Source organism: Electrophorus electricus, chromosome 11 (assembly GCF_013358815.1).
Source record: "Electrophorus electricus isolate fEleEle1 chromosome 11, fEleEle1.pri, whole genome shotgun sequence".
Lineage (NCBI taxonomy): Eukaryota > Metazoa > Chordata > Actinopteri > Gymnotiformes > Gymnotidae > Electrophorus > Electrophorus electricus.
This window is the reverse complement of record NC_049545.1, coordinates 1,517,501-1,536,831: the sequence shown is the minus strand read 5'-3', so window position 1 is coordinate 1,536,831 and position 19,331 is coordinate 1,517,501. Positions and strand designations below refer to the sequence as shown.

The 19,331-nt window shown below is 42.0% G+C and overlaps 2 protein-coding genes across 4 annotated transcripts; one reads left to right on the top strand and one right to left on the bottom strand.

Moving 5' to 3' along the window:
• The first annotated feature begins 191 nt into the window (after positions 1-191).
• clgn (calmegin) lies at positions 192-11,288 on the top strand. Its single transcript, XM_027027465.2, has 15 exons — positions 192-332; positions 1,178-1,324; positions 1,555-1,628; positions 2,593-2,651; positions 4,135-4,276; positions 6,402-6,483; positions 6,576-6,768; positions 7,027-7,216; positions 7,399-7,512; positions 7,748-7,904; positions 8,859-9,074; positions 9,221-9,337; positions 9,756-9,906; positions 10,036-10,166; positions 10,278-11,288. Exons 2-15 carry the CDS (start codon positions 1,178-1,180, stop codon positions 10,353-10,355), a joined length of 1,851 nt encoding a protein of 616 aa, XP_026883266.2. The 5' UTR covers positions 192-332; the 3' UTR covers positions 10,356-11,288.
• A 1,076-nt stretch (positions 11,289-12,364) lies between these two features.
• Positions 12,365-14,162, bottom strand: scoca (short coiled-coil protein a). 3 transcript variants are annotated; one of them, XM_027027466.2, is made up of 4 exons: positions 14,037-14,162; positions 13,305-13,376; positions 13,137-13,217; positions 12,365-12,910 (listed from the first exon to the last, which is right to left on the bottom strand). In XM_027027466.2, the coding sequence occupies exons 2-4, from the start codon at positions 13,321-13,323 to the stop codon at positions 12,768-12,770; spliced, it is 243 nt and encodes an 80-aa protein (XP_026883267.1). In that variant the 5' UTR covers positions 13,324-13,376; positions 14,037-14,162; the 3' UTR covers positions 12,365-12,767. The 3 variants fall into 3 exon arrangements, with proteins under 3 accessions (XP_026883267.1, XP_026883268.1, XP_035387435.1); XM_027027467.2 differs by having other exon boundaries at positions 13,137-13,214; XM_035531542.1 differs by lacking the exon at positions 13,137-13,217.
• Positions 14,163-19,331: the final 5,169 nt, after the last annotated feature.

Genomic DNA, 19,331 nt, shown 5'->3' with positions numbered 1-19,331 from the left:
AAGAAGAAGAAGAAGAAGAAGAAGAAGAAGAAGAGCAAATGAAAAACACATCGCAGAGTAGTGAGAGGCAGACACTTTGGTAATTTCTTTATTCAGATGTGGATATCTTATCCACTTACTCAGCTGTAGAGATCTTCACATATTTTATCCCCGTCTTGTATTTTGACAGCTGTAAGCGGAAGTATCTTTTATTTTGGATGGACGCGAAGGTTCTGTAGCTCTGTGGATCAGTTTCTGCGTTCCTCGCTAACGTTACTTCATCCACAGCGGGACGGCAGTTAAACATATAGTGAACCGAGGCTTTGAAAAAATAATCATTCAGCTTTAAAAAGGTGAGTGAGGAAAAAGACTTGTACATAGTTTGTTGTTCAAAATAAAACCCCACACACTTACGAAGAGGTTAATCTTATCTTAGCATCATCACGAAGAGCCTGATAGGAGTTGTAACGCTAACCGCCTTAACCGTTGACCGTTAGTCCAGCCTTTATATTTACAAACATTTACTACAGATTTAATAAATACTTTATATTCACCTGTACAAGACACTATTGTAGCTATCTAAATAAAATGGAAAGGTGTGTATTTGAATCTATACTGACAGGATATTATAGACTACGTTTTGGCGAAAGAGGCTCTTGAGAACAGCTCGGTAGCTAAGATAGCTCGCTAATATAGCGGTTAGCTAATTATGTGGCTCATGACAGAAACATAAAAATAATATGTATGAATTAACCTATAAAACTATAAATCTATGAGTCTCTTCCTCGCCCCTTACAATCGGGTTAAGTATTATATATTCGAATTTTAAAAGAGCGTTGTATAGCTTCGTCCGTGAGTGGTAACGTTATTAGCTAGTTAGCCATCTTGCTACTCTAGCTATCTGGCTAGCTTATGTAGGAAGCTAGTCCTTTCGCACACCAACTTTATAAATTACATTTGCAGAAGTAGTAACCCAATAACTGCAAAATTTGTGTAATTTTGTATCGCTTTCAAAATGTCACGAATGTGACAATAATTAGCTTGGTAATTAACTTGTGTGGCACCATACAGCTGTCACTCGGTTTATAGAACAGCTCATTATGCTGGGCGCTGTCCCCTCGCCAGTATGGTCTTGCATGAACTACGGGAGTATAGGGCACTTAAGTGGCTCTTCGGTTCTTTCTGTGTCGGAGTGCAGATGAAGCTGCGGTGGGGTTGGACGTGTCTGGTGCTGCTTTCAGTCGCCATGGTGACATGGACACAGGAGGAGGAGGTGGAGGATGGAGAAGTGGACTCGGAGACAGACAGTAGTGAAATAAAAGCTGACGCCAATGTGTCCTTCCAGGTCAGAGGTTAAAGCTTTTGTTAGTAAGTAAAGTTAGTAAGTAAAGTTTTGTTAGTAAGAACATTAGTTCTAGCTCAGTGCATGTTATATTTGCAGTACATATTTGAAGATAATGTTTGTAAATTGCATTGGATTATTATCATCAGGTTTATGTCTAAATTATAAAAGTAGATCATCTAGGTGTATTAATACTTCTGCTTATGTCCTTCATATGTCTTTGAACTACACAGGTGACATATAAGACTCCTGTTCCAACTGGAGAAGTGTTTTTCTCAGAGTCATTTGATGATGGATCCCTCAGCAGGTACAGTGACACCTCAATATAAAATAAAAATAATATCACAGTTAAAAGCCACTTTTATTTACAACATCATGACCTCATTAGTTTTCTATTTTACATGTTTAATTTTAGCTACAGTGTCCCACAGTAACTCGGGAGTTCCTAATAAGGGCATGACACCAACCAGGATGATGTGCTACTTCAAATGTCTATTAAAGTGTAAAGGGGTGGAGAAATCAGGTTCTCACCTTGCAGTAGTTACATAAGTAAGCTCTACTCATGCAATCTCAAGCCCAGAACCCATTCAGGAATAGAAATCGGTGAAATATAGCCACCTACATTTTTAAAATAGTGTCAAAGAATTGGGCTACTGCTAGATCCCAGTGGGTAACCTGTGCAGATGAAATGTTCATGGAAATCCTACTGTATGTGTATAAAACGTGACACACTACTTATTTTTAGCTGTGTGGAATGGTTCTATGAAGCAGTAGCCTATTCATAATGATGTCTACAAATTAAGGAAAAGCAACATGGTGTATATTTTAGGCTTGTTTTTGTATGGAAGGACCAAGTGGTAGTCTTGTGGGAATATTTTATATTTAATATAATATTTTATACTTTGTTTTTTATTTCTTACTTGACAGTGCCAGTTGCAGTTTGTATAAATTGCATGGTAATTTATAGCATTTTATAATTTTAGTGTTAAGTTGGTTTTACTTCTTAAAATAGCTTATTTTAAAGTACAATCTAATATCAGCCTTATCGCAGTTAATGGTGACAGCTCTCTAAAACAAATCAGCATTAACCATTTGAAAAACTAGTATTTATCACTGACTAGTGCTTTTAATGCCATTAAGAGTTTTGAGAAAGATTTGTTTGGAATAATCTAGGCTAAGTGTACCAGGGAGGCAGAGACTTCGCATTTTACAGTGCACGTAAATGACACATCCATTTTATATTACAATCCTGTGTTTAAAATATTGTACAGATGGGCAAAGTCTAAGACAATGAAGGAGGATGCTGATGAAGATATTGCTAAGTATGATGGTGAGTTTTTACAGAGTATATTGGGTGGCTGCTTTTATGATGTATGTGTTGTTGATTTGTTTTTTCCCTATTGCTAGCACCACAACTGTAATGATACACTGGATAAGATGTCAAATATCCTGCGTACCAAACCATTAGAATTTCACACGGTTTCACTCATTTTATGATAGAACAGCATTGCAAGCTCTTCACGGGCATCATCTCCCTTCGTCAGTGTTTTGCTGAATTAAGCAATACCTTCAGAAGGCTCAGCAATGAGGTCTGGCATCCCCCCCAGCTTTCTTTTATACATCACATACACCTCTTTAGACATAAATCCACTTTGGCCTCCCTGGTGACTAAAACTACCCAGCCCACATTGTAAATGCATGCTCAGTGCTACCAGTTCTACACAGGCCTTGCGCACTACACCAACCACTACCGCAGAGTTAATCCTATATTTATCCACTGCACTACCTTAAACCAACCAATCACTTCCTAACATGTATTACTCATATTGGCCTGCCCAAAGACTAAAGGTTGTACCACAACACCGTTAATGCTTACTCAGTGCCTCCATTTTCATATGGATTTTACCTACTGGTCTACCAAGCATTCCCCAACACAGCAAGTCCATTCTGGCTTCCCCAGTTACTAAGGCCATACACCACTGACACTGTTGATGAATGCTCAGTGCCACCGGAAATGTGTGGTCTCATATTAGACGTGACAATTTCTTCAAAAAGCATATTTTAAAGTACAATCTGATATCAAGCCTTTTATCGGTAACAATCCATTGCCCAGTCCTCCATGAACCTCAGCCATTCCACCTTTATAATGCATTTCCCCAGCTACCCTGTGCTCTCCTCAGCCACAACCACTGACTAGTCCTTTTAGCTGACACTTTTATCAAGCAATTGAGGGTTAAGCACCTTGTTCAGGGGCCCAACAGTGGCAGCTTGGCAGTGGTGGGGCTTGAACTGGCAACCTTCTGATTACAAGTCAAGTACCTTTACCACTGAGTCGAGTACCTTAACCACTCAGCTTCATCAGCCACATGCTCAGATGGAAATATTAACCGTATAAAATAAACCATCCGATTACTTTTAGTCCAACACCATATGCTATACATGTACATTAGTGGATCAGTTGGAGGGTTTTTCTTCTCTTCTTTGCTGTGTTACTCTTAAGACATTTGTTCAATAACTTAGAGTAAATGTATTAATAAAGTATGTGTATATAATTTGGGTATCAAATTTAACACCAAAATTTACTGTTTCTACTAACAGTATGAATATCACACATTAGTTTTAAATACATTATTTCTTTGGGAAAGTTTCTTTTAGTTTTTTATTTATTTTTATTTTTTTAAATTGTTTTCTGTTTTAAGAAGTATGACTTAGGAGGGCATAGCACTTTTCACAGAAGCCTATCAGACTAAATTCTCCTGTTGTAATGGTGTGTTTTCATCAGGCCTAATGTGTGTGTTACTATGTGCTTTCAGGCAGGTGGGAGGTCGAGGCCCTCAAAGAGAACAGAGTACCTGGTGATCTGGGTTTGGTCCTGAAGTCGCGTGCAAAGCATCACGCCATCGCAGCTCTTCTGAATAAACCGTACGTCTTCGAGGACAGGCCGCTCGTCGTCCAGTAAGTGGATTTCTTAATTATGATTACCATAGCAACCTGATGTTGGGGTAAAATCAACGAGAGTTTAAACTGGGCATGAGAGGGTAGTGGGGCTTTTTGAAAACAGGGATGATGGCCAAAGCAGCGCCTGTGTGGAGTGGGGAGGCTGTGTCTGAGGACATGTGTGGGTGTCGCACGCAGACGTTTGCACAGGTGTGAGCAAACGAATCTGTGCACAAGGAGGCAGCATCCAACCAGACTCCGTAAACGAGCCGTGAAGAAGAAAGTCTCCGTCTCAATAGTATCCCTGTACAGAATTCATCAAAGAAGGGGAATACTGGGGAAACTAAGGATTTGAATGTTTACAGTTTAATTGAAGGTGACCTGTGGCCATATTTTGAGAATGTGTGTAACACCATACCTCTTCAGCCAATCCTCAGACTTCCATTTTATTTTCAATTTAGTATTGTTTAGGTCTTGTGACCAGCCACAACACCACCCCACCAGATAGCCAGTCAGTATTTATCTGACAGACAAGCCACACAACATCTAGTTTGAGATTTGAAGGTGTGTACGTTAGTGGGCGTCTTTGTGGCCTACAATAAACAATCCTTAAGTTAAATTGTGTCACTGAGTAGCGTGGTGAAATCTCATGCTGTTCCTACTCAGTTTGTTAATTATCTGTTTGTCCAGTATATCCATGCTGAATAATTTAAAGTGCAATAAATGAGAGAGACCACATTCACTTTTTACAGTATATTGTGATAATAACCAATGATAAATGTATTGTTGTTAATGACTTTCTCCCTAATTTACATATATACATAACCATGATAAAGGTTATTGTGTGTGTGTGTGTGTGTGTTTGTTTGTTTATTTATTTATTTATCTATTTATTTATTTATTTATTTATTTATTTATTAAGGTTCGCTACTATTTATGGTTTCACGCTCCCACAGGAATCTGTCCCCCGCACATATGGACGGGGGCTACTATGTGTGCTGTCCTAGATAAGTCTTTGTCAGTGCATATTAGAAAGACTTTTTCTTTTCTTTTTTTTTAAGCATGTCATCTGATGCATAGACACAGTCTGTACAATTAGGTCTGATTTTATAGTTTGCACACCAACAAGAGTATATCGGGTCATAATAAAACAATAAAGGTCAATAAAAGTTAAATGGAATGCTTGCATAATAGATAAAATATTTATACTAGTGGACTGAAAGATGTTTCAGTATCTTCCAAATGTGATAAAACTAATCAGTAAGTAATTTATTCTTTCATATGTCCTTGTGAACAACAGGGCTTCAAACAATGTGGTCTGCTGTTACGATAATTATGATATGTATGTCATAAATATCCTATCGTCTATAGAAGGAATCTATTTTGCGGAAATTAGACCATTTTGAAATCACTACTCCTCTGATGTCATGAAAAATAATTTCATTTACATATCCCTCTTTGTTCAGCCTACAGCATACGCTGACTGACTTCAAAGACTGACCTCTTTACCGAGATGCATTTATGCACTTAAAAACACCTTTTGACTCCTCTCTTTCCCACTTTAGCTAGGACGTTAGTCTGATAGTATTCTTGACGCTGATGCTAGCATGAAGATATGTTTTTTTCACAGAGACTGCAAAGCAGTTCTATGAGTATCTGACCAAAGGTGTCTACCAAAGTGCGTGCGTGCGTGGAGAGATTCAGAAGTGTAGTGAAGTACACAAAGTTTCCACAGAAATAGGATGTCCTTCATCATCTGTGCAAGCAAAGTGCTTATGAATTAGTAGGAACCAGTTTATATATATGAAAAATTTGATGTTTAAATCAGCTAAATGCTGTAAATGTAAATCATAACATTCAGTCCATGGGGCTTTAAAGTTCCAAGAGTGTAGATCAGTTATTTTTCTTTGAGTTTCTTAACTTCATTGCTGCCATAGCAATAACTGGCGATGCAAACAGATTTACAGTATTAAAATGCCTTGTCACCGAAAATGACAAATCCAGTCTGATGGTCTGATGGTGTTCAACAAACCATTCAAAATATCTGGGTAAAAATAAGCAGGATTTTGTACTAGCAGTGAAACAAAGAAGTTAAGGTGAATTTGAGGAGTGTCTCTTTCTCCTACCTGTTCACTTCTGTTAGGTATGAAGTCAATTTTCAAGATGGCATTGACTGTGGTGGTGCCTATATCAAGTTGCTGTCTGATTCTCCCAGCTTGGATTTGGTATGTCTGCTCACAGTTTTACAAACTGAAAAAAACACAAGACCCAAACTAAACAACTTCAGGGATAGTGAATCTTGACCTTGGACTTACAGGAGCAGTTTCATGACCGGACCCCATACACTATCATGTTTGGACCAGATAAGTGTGGAGAAGACTATAAACTTCACTTCATCTTCAGACACAAGAGCCCTATAAATGGAGACTTTGAGGAGAAACATGCCAAGCGTCCTGACACAGACCTTAGGAAGGTGTACTCTGACAAGAAGACTCATCTCTACACTCTTGGTGTGTGCTTTCGCTACTATTTCATGGATAAGTTATTTTATAGACACTGAATGCACAGCTTAAAAGGAATGGTACAAAAAAAGTATGAAGAAAACGAATTTAAATAAATCTGAATAAAATTATTTGATTAGGGTTTACATTGGATTTGGTATAACAGTGAATTCATATAGATGCACGTAAAATTAATCTTAATACTATGTAATTACAAATTACACATCTTTTTTTAATTTTTGGTATTTGCTTATTTGTCTTAATCAGTTCTGAACCCGGACAACAGCTACGAGATGTTTATCGACCAATCCAGTGTTAGCAAAGGAAGCTTGCTAACGGACGTGGTCCCACCAGTAAATCCCCCTAAAGAGATTGATGATCCCAAAGACACCAAGCCAGAGGACTGGGATGAGAGAGCCAAGATCCCTGACCCTGAAGCAGTCAAGCCCGATGACTGGTAAGGTCGTATTCATTTGGGTCAAGAGCAACGGTATTTAGAGAGTTGAAGGGGGCATTAAGGACACACAGTGGGGTAACTTTTAGCTTGTAGAATATTGACATCAAAGTGTTTCATCTTCTCTTTTATCCAGATTTTCATAGAAACATGTACATTTTCCGTGAACATCTGTCTCTCGTTAGGGATGAAGACGCTCCAGCGATGGTGCCGGATCCGACTGCGATGAAGCCGGAAGGCTGGCTGGATGATGAACCCGAGTTTGTGCCAGACCCTACAGCAGAGAAACCTGAAGACTGGTAATCTCTTCATGGATTACACCCTACCATGTCTAGGCCTTTATAATGCGAACGACACTTTTGAGTATACCATCGGGTATGAAATTTAACCAGACACAGCTAGGGGTTAAATGGTTTGTTCATGTTGCAGCATTGCTCGTTAAAAACTGGCTGTGGGCGTTCCTCCGCGTACTCGCGTGGTGTTTTAGTTTAGTGGAGCTAACCTCTGATGACCTGGATGCTTTTCTTCTGTCAGGGATGAGGAGATGGATGGAGAATGGGAGCCGCCGCAGGTGTCCAACCCGGCGTGTCAGACTGCACCAGGGTGCGGCGAGTGGAAAACCCCCGTGATCAATAACCCCAAGTACAAGGGCAAGTGGAAGGCTCCTCTAATAGACAACCCCAACTATCAGGTACTGCTCCCTGGAGGGCTTGGAGAATGGAGGGCTCACATGACACATGGGTGGTTAAAACGACACAAGTAAGGGTCACTCACTGACCCCACATGCTAGATGTGGTTAACCCTGAGTGAGTAAAAGCACAGACCAAAAAATAGTAAAGAACATTTCACCTTTCATGTCTTTTTTCATTATTTTTTTTTTTTTTTTTTTTTTTGGAATGGTTGCATTCACTGAGGTCCTTTTAATTTCTAAGACCCATTTAGACACATACATACAGACGTCCATCTGTGATTGTTCACTCTCCACTCACTTTATTACAAACACCAGCCTTGACCTTGTGCTGTTTGTCTGATTAATTAGGGATGCCTTATGTTTTCTAAGTCTTCTACGACAGTCTGCATGCTGTCAAATGCAATTCATCAGCCACCTTTCACCCTCTCAGACATTGGTCAGTTTCTGAACACAGGCCCTCTGCTGACCAGATGTGATTGGTGTGGTGGCCCATTCTCAGCACAGTATTAATACTGACATGGTGGAATTGTGGGTATTAAGCTGGCACAAGTTTATAAGACAGTGGTGGTGCTGTAGGTTTTACACATTAGTGTCACTGCATGCATACCATCCCAAAAAGATTCAGCCAGCAATGGTTAGTAGCAGACCACTGATGAAGGACTAGATGAAACTACAAACTGTTTGGCAACGCATGAGCTAAAGCCTGCATGGAAGGTATTAAAAGGACATCCACGACATTGAAATGTGTAACGTTAATGTATTTTTCAAGCATCTTGCTGTAATGCAGACTTGCATATGTAACACTTGCTACTTTTGAGTAACATTGTTCTGTATGCATATGTTTTAGAGGCTAATATAATTAACTCAAGTGTAGTTTAGATAATTCTAGTTTGTTTTAGGTTTAAGTTTGTTAAAACGATCCTTGATTGGCTGAGGTGGCATGTGTCCATACAGGGTGTGTGGAGTCCCCGTAAGATTCAGAACCCAGACTATTTTGAGGATCTGGAGCCATACAAGATGGCATCGTTCAAGGCTGTGGGGCTTGAGCTGTGGTCCATGACTTCTGACATCTACTTTGACAACTTCCTCATCACTGCAGACAAAGAGGTGGCAGATCGCTGGGCTGCAGACAGCTGGGGACTCAAGAAACTGGTGGCTAGTGCCAATGAGGTGAGCACATGCATGTAGAACACAATCAGCCTGGGATCTGGTGGCAAGTTTATTTAATTTAGCTATTAATACTGTTAGATTATGTTACAGTTGTTGCATACTGATGTCAGGCTGTTGTACAAACCTTTGTCTTCTCTCTCTCTTAGCCAGGAGTGTTCAGTCAGCTTGCCCTAGCAGCAGAGGAAAGGCCGTGGTTGTGGGTGGTTTATGCCCTCACTGTGGGGCTGCCAGTGGGGCTGGCTGTGCTATTTTGCTGGCCTAAGGTGAGCCAGAACCCCCCTCGGACATGGTCATTACTGTGGACCCACACTTTCTGATTTTCTCCCTCTTGACACCTGATTCTGCCTTACCTGCTAGTCAGTAACACCTCATTGAGCTTGGTCAGGACTCCTCCAGTAGGGGAGTGGGCACACTGTGGGTCCTAATCGGAAGGAACAGAAAACTGTGATGCTCATAGTATAATATTAATTTAAAAGGTAAATATTTCCAACACTTGAGGTTCTCATGTTTTCCTGAATGAAGCCTCCACCTGCAATTACCCACAAGAAAAATGTAAACGTTCCCTGTAAATTATTATTATTATTTCTCATTATTCCGTCTGCTGTTTCTGTGCATGAGAGCTGGGCTCTCTTCTGTTTCCTTCTTTCCCTGCTTCCATTACCTGGTCTTTCTGTGCTACAGAAGGCTGATAATGATTACATCTATAAGAAAATTGACCCGCCCAAGACGCAAGATGTAGAAGAGGACGAGGAAGATGACGACGAGGAGGAAGAACAGGATAAAGGGGAGGAAGAGGACGGAGGCAAGTCGCCAGAGGCTCCTGGACTCAGTGGTCAGTAAAAAGAGAGTGGTCAAGTCTGACCATGGAGGAAACTTTTTTTTTTTTTTTTTTTTTTTTTTTTTGGAATAGTTCTTGAGCACTCCTTGTTATGGCTGTAAGTTTTCTGTCTCTGTCGTTCAGCTCAGGATGAGATCAGGACTGGAGAGGAGAGCAACACAGCAGGAGACGAATCTTTGGAGCAGGACAGAGAGGAAGAGGAGGAGGAAGAAGAGGAGCCTAGCAAGTCAAACGACACAGCGTCAGATGATGAGGTAAGGCTGCTTAAGACTGGACAGTGTGAGCTCGGTGCCAGCAAATGACCTGAAATAAACCGTTTGCTTCTTACCAAAACGTAAGCGTGTGAATTGGTGTCACTCCTGCAGATGAAGGATGCCGATGAGGGGCTTCAGGGCAGCGGACACAAACAGGCTGTGAGAAAGAGAGGAGTACGTAAGGACTGACGGGCCTTGTTCCTTCCACTCGTGCCCTCTGCCCTCTTTTCTCTGTTTCTTACCCTCCCGGCCTTCTAGATGCTGCATGCTCCTGGCTTTGCAAAGTCAACTGGAGCTCCTCCCCCCTGGCCCCTTCACTGGAGCTCCTCCCCCCTGGCTCCTTCACTGGAGCTCCTCCCCCTGTTCCTTCCAGTTCAAAGTCTTCCTCTCCACTACTACTTTTGGGTCAGGTTTAGCTGTACCCTCAAAACTGCTGCATTTTCAGTCTGATGTTTTTGAAGGGGGTAGCTTTGACGCCAGTTTTTACTATTTAAGCTTAAGAACTGTGACATAAGGGTGTTTTAGGAAGAAATATGAGAATATGAGAATGTTCAAGAATATTTTAAGAAATTGTTAAGTTATTTAAAATGTCACCACCAGTTTTGTCTGTTTAGATTTTGTTTATCTTTGTTGATCAAAAGAAGTGCACTGAATATATTTATTGTTTGTAAAATGATGCAGCTAAACTGAGTTTGACATAGGACATTTAAAGATCTTGCTTTCTGTTTAGCCACAACTCGAGTGAGAGAGCTTGACATGTAGTCTGAATCGGCATTCACAATACATTTGACCAAAATGTTAGTTTAGTTGTCTAAGGTAAAGAAGGAAAAGCAAGAAAATCGTAAATTCTAACAATTCAAAAGCGATTTCAAGATCCAGGTCATGATCAGTATATACAGGGGGAAACAGCGATTAGTGCATGCGAATACAGTCTCACTTCATGCAAGCCCTCAACTCACTAGTAGGACAAGTTTAGTTTTGAGTTTTCAAATGTTTGTCTTGAACAATGCAACATTTTTTGCTTTTCCCCCCTTTTCTTGTAGTTTTGCCATGCAAAGGCAGCTTTTTGTTTACATGTTTGTAAACTGAACATTTGCTCTTAAATAAATATTTAATACAAAACACCAGTGTATATATACAAATATGCAAAAGCAAAAAGTTTATTAAAACAAATGTTGAAGGCATAGTAGTAATACAATTTATTTTACACACAAGGCAGTATCTACATTGAAGGTGTGGACACAAGTTTATACTTGAGAAATGTTAACATACAATATTTAATTACATTAAAATAAATAACATGATATTGTTTAGGACAAGGGTTGTTCATACTATACTATCTAATTATGAGTGGAGATAGTAAATGAATTTTGCCCCTCACCCCCTTTCTGGGTAATGCAGACTTTGGGGAGGCTAAACTATAATATTTCTCCATCCTTAGGCAGTGTTTTAATATCACAGAACCTCTTAAGTCTAATTTTCTCAACTACCTTATGACATTTTGTTCAATAGGTGTCATTTAGTACATCAGTGTAATAAAAGTTCCAATTTGCTGCCTATGTTTTGTGAACGCGATGTACAGGTCGCAAGACCTACACAGCGTGCCGGGTCTGCAAATACGGAAATACACCAGTGGCGCCAGAGCGCTCCCACGGATCAATATCACTGTGTTGTTAACAGTAAGAGTAAGGCAAGCCCATTTCTATTACCCAGCATCTTCAAGGCCGAGTGTTCTTTCATGGGTTGAGCCTCAATACTTGTTTTTAAATCTTACTGTCCATAAAGCCAAAGTACTGTTCCCTTTCCACCTTCCTCCCATTAAGCCCAGTTTGTAACACAAACTGTTAGTATTAAATAAGAGTACTGCGGCAGGTCACATGACTTTATGGACCAAGACAGATCTTCACTGTGGTTCATTTACTCCTCCCTGTTATCAGTTTACATCATGCGTATCTCTATGAAATAATACATATGGGGCTTCATGCGTTTTCATAACATATTACAGCCCAACATGACATGATCTGTGCTGCAGAACACGTTTGGCCTGTGCTTCACGATGACGTACAAAAAAAAAGGACGTTTTAAGAGAGAAGTACATTAGTGCGCCAGTCTTTTTGGGACTACTCTCGAAACACTGCTGTCCTGCATTTTAAAAATGCTGCACTTGTCCATCAGTCAGGAGAAAACTGGTTGTTGAGTAGCCACTAAGACACACAGAGAGTTTGATGTGCATTAGGACTGTGGATATCTGACCACAGCCTGCAAAATGCCTCCATTAATACTCAGAAACAACAGCCAGCTACCAGCCAGAGAAAGAGCTCTCACTGTATTAGCCACTCTGTTACCAGCCCCAAGCAGCACGTACCATAAATGAATGGAATGGACATGCAAAGGAGAAAAATATATACAAAACACAAATAAAATCAGAGCTCAACATGGTAGTGTGTGTCTATGCACAGGAGTGTATGATGAAGACAGAGCAGACATTAGGGACCCAGTAATAGTAAACGGGTTATGTGTACTGGCCTTGGTGTGTGTGTGTGTGGGGGGGGGGGGGGGGGGGGGGGGTTCTGTAAGGGGAAGAACCGTGTTCCCTACGTTTTATTTCCTTTTGCTCTTGGTGTCGGTGGTCTGGAACACACTGGAGGCAGACATGAGGTTCTCTATGTACTGCCCTAAAACCTGATTCTCCGATTTCAGCTTCAGGTTCTCCTCCTTCACCGCATCCACCCGGGCAGAGAGGTCTTGCAGAGAAGAGCGTGAGGGAGGGAGATGGGATCCATTAGAATGGCGATGCATTACTGACACACTGCATTACTAAGACTAAGCTATAAAAACTGCTGGATGGGTCTGAGTCGGAAGAGTGCAGTCAGCATGCTGTGAGTGCCAGTGAGAGATAAAACAGAGAGGCCAAGAGCAGCGGTAAGAAACCGTGAATACCGAGAGGACTTTCTGATTTGTAACATTTACCTTCTAATGTATGTTGGAGCTCTAGAACTTGGTTAATGAGTCTCGTTTTCTCCTCGAGTTCAACCTGATTCTCCATGTCTCCTTGTTGGGACAAACGCATAAAAACAAAACTGCAAACCCACTCTGCGCAACAACCCCCTTAAGAATGATAAGAGTGCAGTCATTTACCATCCATGTCACAGTTCATCGCGAAGTATTGGCTCTCTGCTTTGGGACGAAGTGCTGCGGTCACACTGTCAGCTGAAATGGGCAGACAGAATGATGAATATGCATCGCAAAACTGTCCAGCATGAAAGCGCACATGGCCAGAGCTGCGGTCGTGCGTTTGCCTGGTCGGCGGAGCATTTTGGCTTCAGATTAGATGGAGAAACAAGTGAAAGATCCTCCACGGTGGCCAACACAACTTTAGTCCACCTGCTGACAGTTGCTGGGTCTGCACAACCTAACACTGACACGTCTAACTAAACACTACTACAGACGGCATGAGGATAACACTTTACAAATGAACAAATACTCACTACACGAGTAAAACCAGCAGAGCAGTCGTAGCTAATCCAGATAACTGCATGTTTGTGTTTGACAGCTGCAGGCCATGCTACCCTAGCTAGCCAGCAGCTTAAATGACTGTTTTAATCGCTAATAAAAGTAACACAGACCGCACAAATGCCAAAGTGCTGCCTTGACAAAATACGATTCATCACAAGATTCACTGAACGCTGCAGGAACAAACTGTATTATACCAGCTAGCCTAGCTAACGTATCTTAGACACACAGTGCTGATGCTAGTTTAGCTAAGCTAAGCTAACCGGCTAACACTAACTAAGTGTTGCAGTGTTTTACCAAGCGCCAACATAGAAAAGTACAATCAAACGCAGAGACATACAAACACATACAGCTTACCGCTTATCAATCGTTAGAGAAAGAAATCTGATCTCAGTGAAATGGCTTAACGTAGGAAATACCAACACTGCGGATGTCCGACTGGTGAAGCGTCATCGCGATGACGTCACGACAACAGCTCCTCATCATCCCACACACACACACACACAGCAGAGAGAGAGAGAGAGAGAGAGAGAGAGAGAGAGAGAGAGAGAGAGAGAGAGAGAGAGAGAGAGAGAGAGAGAGAGAGAGAGAAGGGGGGGGGGGGGCAGCTTTTGCCGATTACATCCAGTAGATGGAGACAGTGTATTTCAGAAGCATCATCGGAGATCAAACCGTTGGTTATTTACTTTGTAAATGTTTAAAATTAACACATTTCCGTGTTCTATTTTTCTTTTCAAAAGAAATTGTCTATATAATGTATTGGCTAAACGGTTTGGAATTTGTCATATTTTCTTTATACCCAAGTGAGATCATTTATGATTATTTTTGAAACTGTGAGCACTGGCAAGTGCATTGAATGAACAAAGACATACCCTAAACAGTAATGTGCTCCCCATGCAGGAGCTGTAACACGTGCAGGTTGCAGGTTGCAGTGTTTGGGCAGATAAGATGATTAACCCACTCCAGGCTCTGCAGAGCCCATATGCTGCTGCTACGAGTTCCAAGTGAGAGTGAGAGAGGAAGTGTGTGTGTGTGTGTGTGTGTGTGTGTGTGTGTGTGTGTGTGTGTGTGTGTGTGTGTGAGAGAGAGGGTGGGGGGGGGGGGGGTGAGTAGAGAGGAAAACTGGCTGAAAATGTCCCTATTACCATTCAGGACTAAAATGTCATGCATGTTTCTCATACTGTCTCATAAACGCTTTCACAGAGCAAAATGGCCATTGACAGGAACGTACTATTCTTTTTTATTGCATACACTGTGTGTGTTTTAGCTTGTGTGCCTTTTATACCAGTTGATTATTGGCTACATGTATTCTGATAAAAACAGGCATGAAAACCTTTCACTGTGTATATGTGACCAGTGACCGATCCTTTTAAACGGGTTAATGATTAACAAACAAGGCAACCACATGCACTAAGGATGTACTAAGGCAACTGTTATGTTGAAAGTACTACACAGGTTGCAGGCAGGAACGCACACAAACACACACTCGTGCATTTTGAGCAGGAAAAACCTGTGCTGCTCTCTAGTCTGCTGATGCCTTTGTGTGTGTGTGTGTGTGTGAGAGAGAGAGAGAGAGAGAGAGAGAGAGAGAGAGAGAGTCTGCTGGTGCCTTTGTGAAACTGTGCCATGCAGTAAACTATCATAGGGCTTTTGTGTGTGCAAAGTCAGCAAATTCCCTGCTCTTCAGCTTATTGTGTGTGAGGGAGGGAGGGAGGGAGGGAGGGACACCATTTTTCATCCATACACCACAGCCTCCTTCTAATTTGTTTTTTCTTATTTTATTAATCATGAAAATGTCATGACTCTTTTCACTGGGAGACGTTACTGAACTTAATTCACCAGTACATTCCCACAGGTCGTCTTAATGCCCGTGACATGTTTCAGTCAACTGGGAAAGCCCAACTGTTTGTTGTTACCGTGCCTTTTGTACTGGAGTGTGTATTTACATATTTGTGTGTGTACACATCTTATTGCACAATGCTGTAAATCTATCCGATTTTTCCCCCTACCATCTCCGAGCCAGTCTCTCTCTCTAATCCCAGCGGAAGCTGCACTGAAGCACAAGTCAGACTGGTCTCTGCTCGGCTCCTCCAGCACAGGCAGGCGGTCGGGAGCCCCTACCTGACTCTTCAGCCAGTGAGATGGTGGTGAATGTTCCATCCTGCTCATTCATGTCACCCTCCATTATTCTGGGCGCTTGTGAACCAGTTCCAGCAACGTCTGTGTTATGTAGTTCGGGTTTCTTAAAACACCTTTTATTTTTCTTCTCCTATTTTTGTCCTTCTTTACTTTTTCTTTCTTTCTCTCTCTCTCTCTCTCTCTCTTTCTTTCCCTGTCGGACTCTCGCTCTTTCTCTCTCTCACCCGTTCATTCGCACATAGCCTACGTGCACCAGCGCTTGTGGGACACCTGCGGCTGGTGGGCCACACCTTTTAAATATTCACCATCTCTGCTGTAACTGGCCGGACCTGTAGGGTGGCTCAGGTGACACCGCTGTCGTGACAACAAAGCAGCCCCAAGTCAGAGGAAGCTTGGAGTTCAAAGTTTACTTGCCTTCAGAGTTAAAGGGGCCTGTCTGCACCGGTCCGTTGCCATGCTATTTTTCATATGTGAACGTCTAAGCATGGCGGCAGTGGGACCTAACCACACAGAGCCTAAACCCTGGCCTAACTGTTAGGTACTTCTTTCAGTCAGAGTCGCAAAGAAGAGCCATTTTACGTTTACAAATCAAATTTCTCTCTTCATTTAAAGTCGACATTAATGTTATATTTGAAAGCACTTAGGAGCACAGGCCAATAATCAACTGATAACAAAGGTTTAGCATTTATGTATTCAGCAAGTCGATGAATGTATGTGTGCTCTCGATGTAAGCCCTGTGTCTACCCTAACAAACAAATCATGGACTAACAGAGGCCACTGCAAGCGTTGGTTCTCAACTGGTGTAAACCGCGTGAACACACATACACCCACACAGGTTTGGCTTTAATGAGCTTGCAAATTAATGTTAATGACGCTGACACACAGAAAAAATGAGATTAATGACACAGATTACTTTGGCAAAACAGGGAGCGAGTGAGAGGGCCTATGAGAGAAATAGCAACAGAACTTATTGCCACCAATTGAAAGGCCAAACCTATAAATGAATGAACGTATTTAAATAGCAAAGTTTAGTTTTGGACTCAGTTCAAAACTTTTGACTTCAGAAAACGACGTTAGACACAGCCTAACTGAAGACTTAGGAATTCATTTTCATAGCCGTGGTTTTAGTATAGAAACATAGATACCATAATGTAGATGAAGTAGATGGATAAGCCACATATAACCACATGTGTAGGACACTACATAAGATACTACACAGAGGTGTATTACACATAATTACAGGAAGCACACAAGACCAAAACACTGCCCTTCACAAAGTGCTGCCACCTGGTGGTTACACGCAGTATTGAATTATGTCCAATTATGTGCGGAATTACCTTGAATGGAATGTAGAAATGACAGAAATCAGAAATCGACGTTTACTAAAAGCTTTTTGCTGGCGTTGATATTAGGGGATCCCCCAAATCCCCTATATGAGGGGATTCTGTTATGCGGAACCGAAACAAATTTCGTAATGCATCGCTTTCTTGGAGCTGTGCCAAAACGTTTTGTAACACAGTTAACCGTCGAGCAGCGCACGATCTAAAGCAGTGTCACCGTGGCACTTTCACACCAGCAGCAGTTAAATCAAACCTTACGTTCACTGACTTTCCAAAACGGTTAACTTTAAAGGAGCTATAAGTCATTTTTTACCACCAAAAAGTAGCAAATAATATTTATGAAGGTTAATAGTTATTACTTTAAAATATTTTCTATAAAGTGCAGCTCACATGAGATGAAGAATCAAACTGCTTTGTAGTTTCATGGTGGTTCACAGGATGTCCACAGCGGGTCGCGCACATGGAGGCGGCCGTGTTTAAAATAGATTTACAACATAATCTCTGAAACGTCCGGGCCACTAGGTGTCAGTATATTGTCTGTTTCATCATATGAGTAGCAATCGTTGGTTGAGGGAGGAAACATTGCTCTTTTAATGTGACAAACGGCCCTAATTCCAGTCATTTCAGTGTAATTTAAATTTGTCATAACTCGATTGCAGTACCACTATTTCGTTATTCGTCCCCACAGCTCCATTATAGCTGATCAGCTCCGTTTGTGCGGAGGTGAGCTCTAAGTTGAACTCTACGGCATGTCCCAGTGCACGTGGATCCCGTAGACGACGTCGCTGCGTTTGTTCGTAGTATTTCTGTTTAAACATTTGGACTTTGCTAAATCCCTGCTCCGCGTCCTCCGTGACCCTTGTCTCATGAATGTGCTGTTTTTAGTAATAAGTGCTTTTGCACGGGATGAACTACGCCAATAAATCTTCGGAGGCCTGTTCATTTACGGGTCTTGGACGACACGACAGAGAAACACCGTTAGCGATCTTGACGCTGTTCCAGACCTTTCTCAATCCTGAACAGTTCTGTTTGCTCATATGCTGAACAGTGAAAGTGTCTATGCATCAGAAATGAACAGAATATGAATACTTTCTTTTTCAAGAAGGGTGTGTGTGTGTGTGTGCGCGCGCCCGCGCAAACAGGCAAAAATGAAACTGCGTCACCAGAAAGCAAAAGTAGACTCTTCCTCCCGCTGTAATTCCTCATCGGTTAACAGATGCCTGCGGTTCACTACAGCTCTCCAGGTGCTTGTAAAAAAGATTCGACCCGTCTAAATGTTGCACAGACGACATGGAAACGCAAACTCTCTCATCGCTCCCAGCAGCTCTGCCTGCAGTTGGAACTGGGCTTGGGTTTGATTCGCTCAAGTCTGACGGTCAGTTTTAGGGATGTGAAATGCCACCATGTCTCTGAGAATCAGCTCCTCTGATGACCGCAGTGCTGTGACTCTAAGATGCTCCATTAGGTGTGTGCGAGGGCTTGACATTGTGACTTTCCCACTGTCCTTCCTACCGTGCCTGCAAGGCTGTGATACAACTCCAACTGAACAGTGAAATAAACGTTATATTAGTCTCTCCATCTCTCACACACGCAGAGAAGTCACACGACCACCCTGTGCCCGGGTGCTAACGCGCTAGCGCTGGTACCCACATGGCAGGGCCCACCGGGAGGTGGAGGTGCCCTTTTTGCCCACCTTGCAGTGAGCCAAGCCTAGGAATGAGGAGGAGACGGTGAGCCTCGCGCTGGAGCCGTGACATCCAGCCGAGGGCCAATCTGCCAGCGCAGCAGAGCAATGCGGCAGCGGCTTCCTCTGCGTTCTGAATGGTACCCTGTGCCCAACTGTGCTTACACCACATACTAGCCTTTCAAGAGCCTGGGAGATGTGTTAAAGGGAGGGGGGGTCAAACTGTCTTTCAAAGACTCTCTGTCTCTCTGACTCCCTCACACACACACACACACACACACACACACACACACACACACACACACACGCACACATTCTTAGAGAAGGTAGGGGAAGTTGTCCCAAACTGCAAGGCCATAAAATGGCTTTGTTCTTTTGGAAAACAGTGCAGAGCTTCACTAATCTCTGCTTGGGCTCCTCTTACGAGCAGTCACAGACAGAGAGAAAGAAAAGGGGACAGCTGATCTAGACGTTTACATACAGCTATTA

Coding starts and splice junctions, on each gene's coding strand:
- scoca (XM_027027466.2), bottom strand. Junction 12,911..13,136: donor GCTCCAACATACATTAGAAG/GTAAATGTTACA, acceptor CTTCTCTGCAAG/ACCTCTCTGCCCGGGTGGAT.
- clgn (XM_027027465.2), top strand. CDS start 1,178: ATGAAGCTGCGGTGGGGTTGGACGTGTCTGGTGCTGCTTTCAGTCGCC. Junction 7,513..7,747: donor GCAGAGAAACCTGAAGACTG/GTAATCTCTTCA, acceptor TTCTTCTGTCAG/GGATGAGGAGATGGATGGAG. Junction 9,075..9,220: donor TGGTGGCTAGTGCCAATGAG/GTGAGCACATGC, acceptor TCTCTCTCTTAG/CCAGGAGTGTTCAGTCAGCT.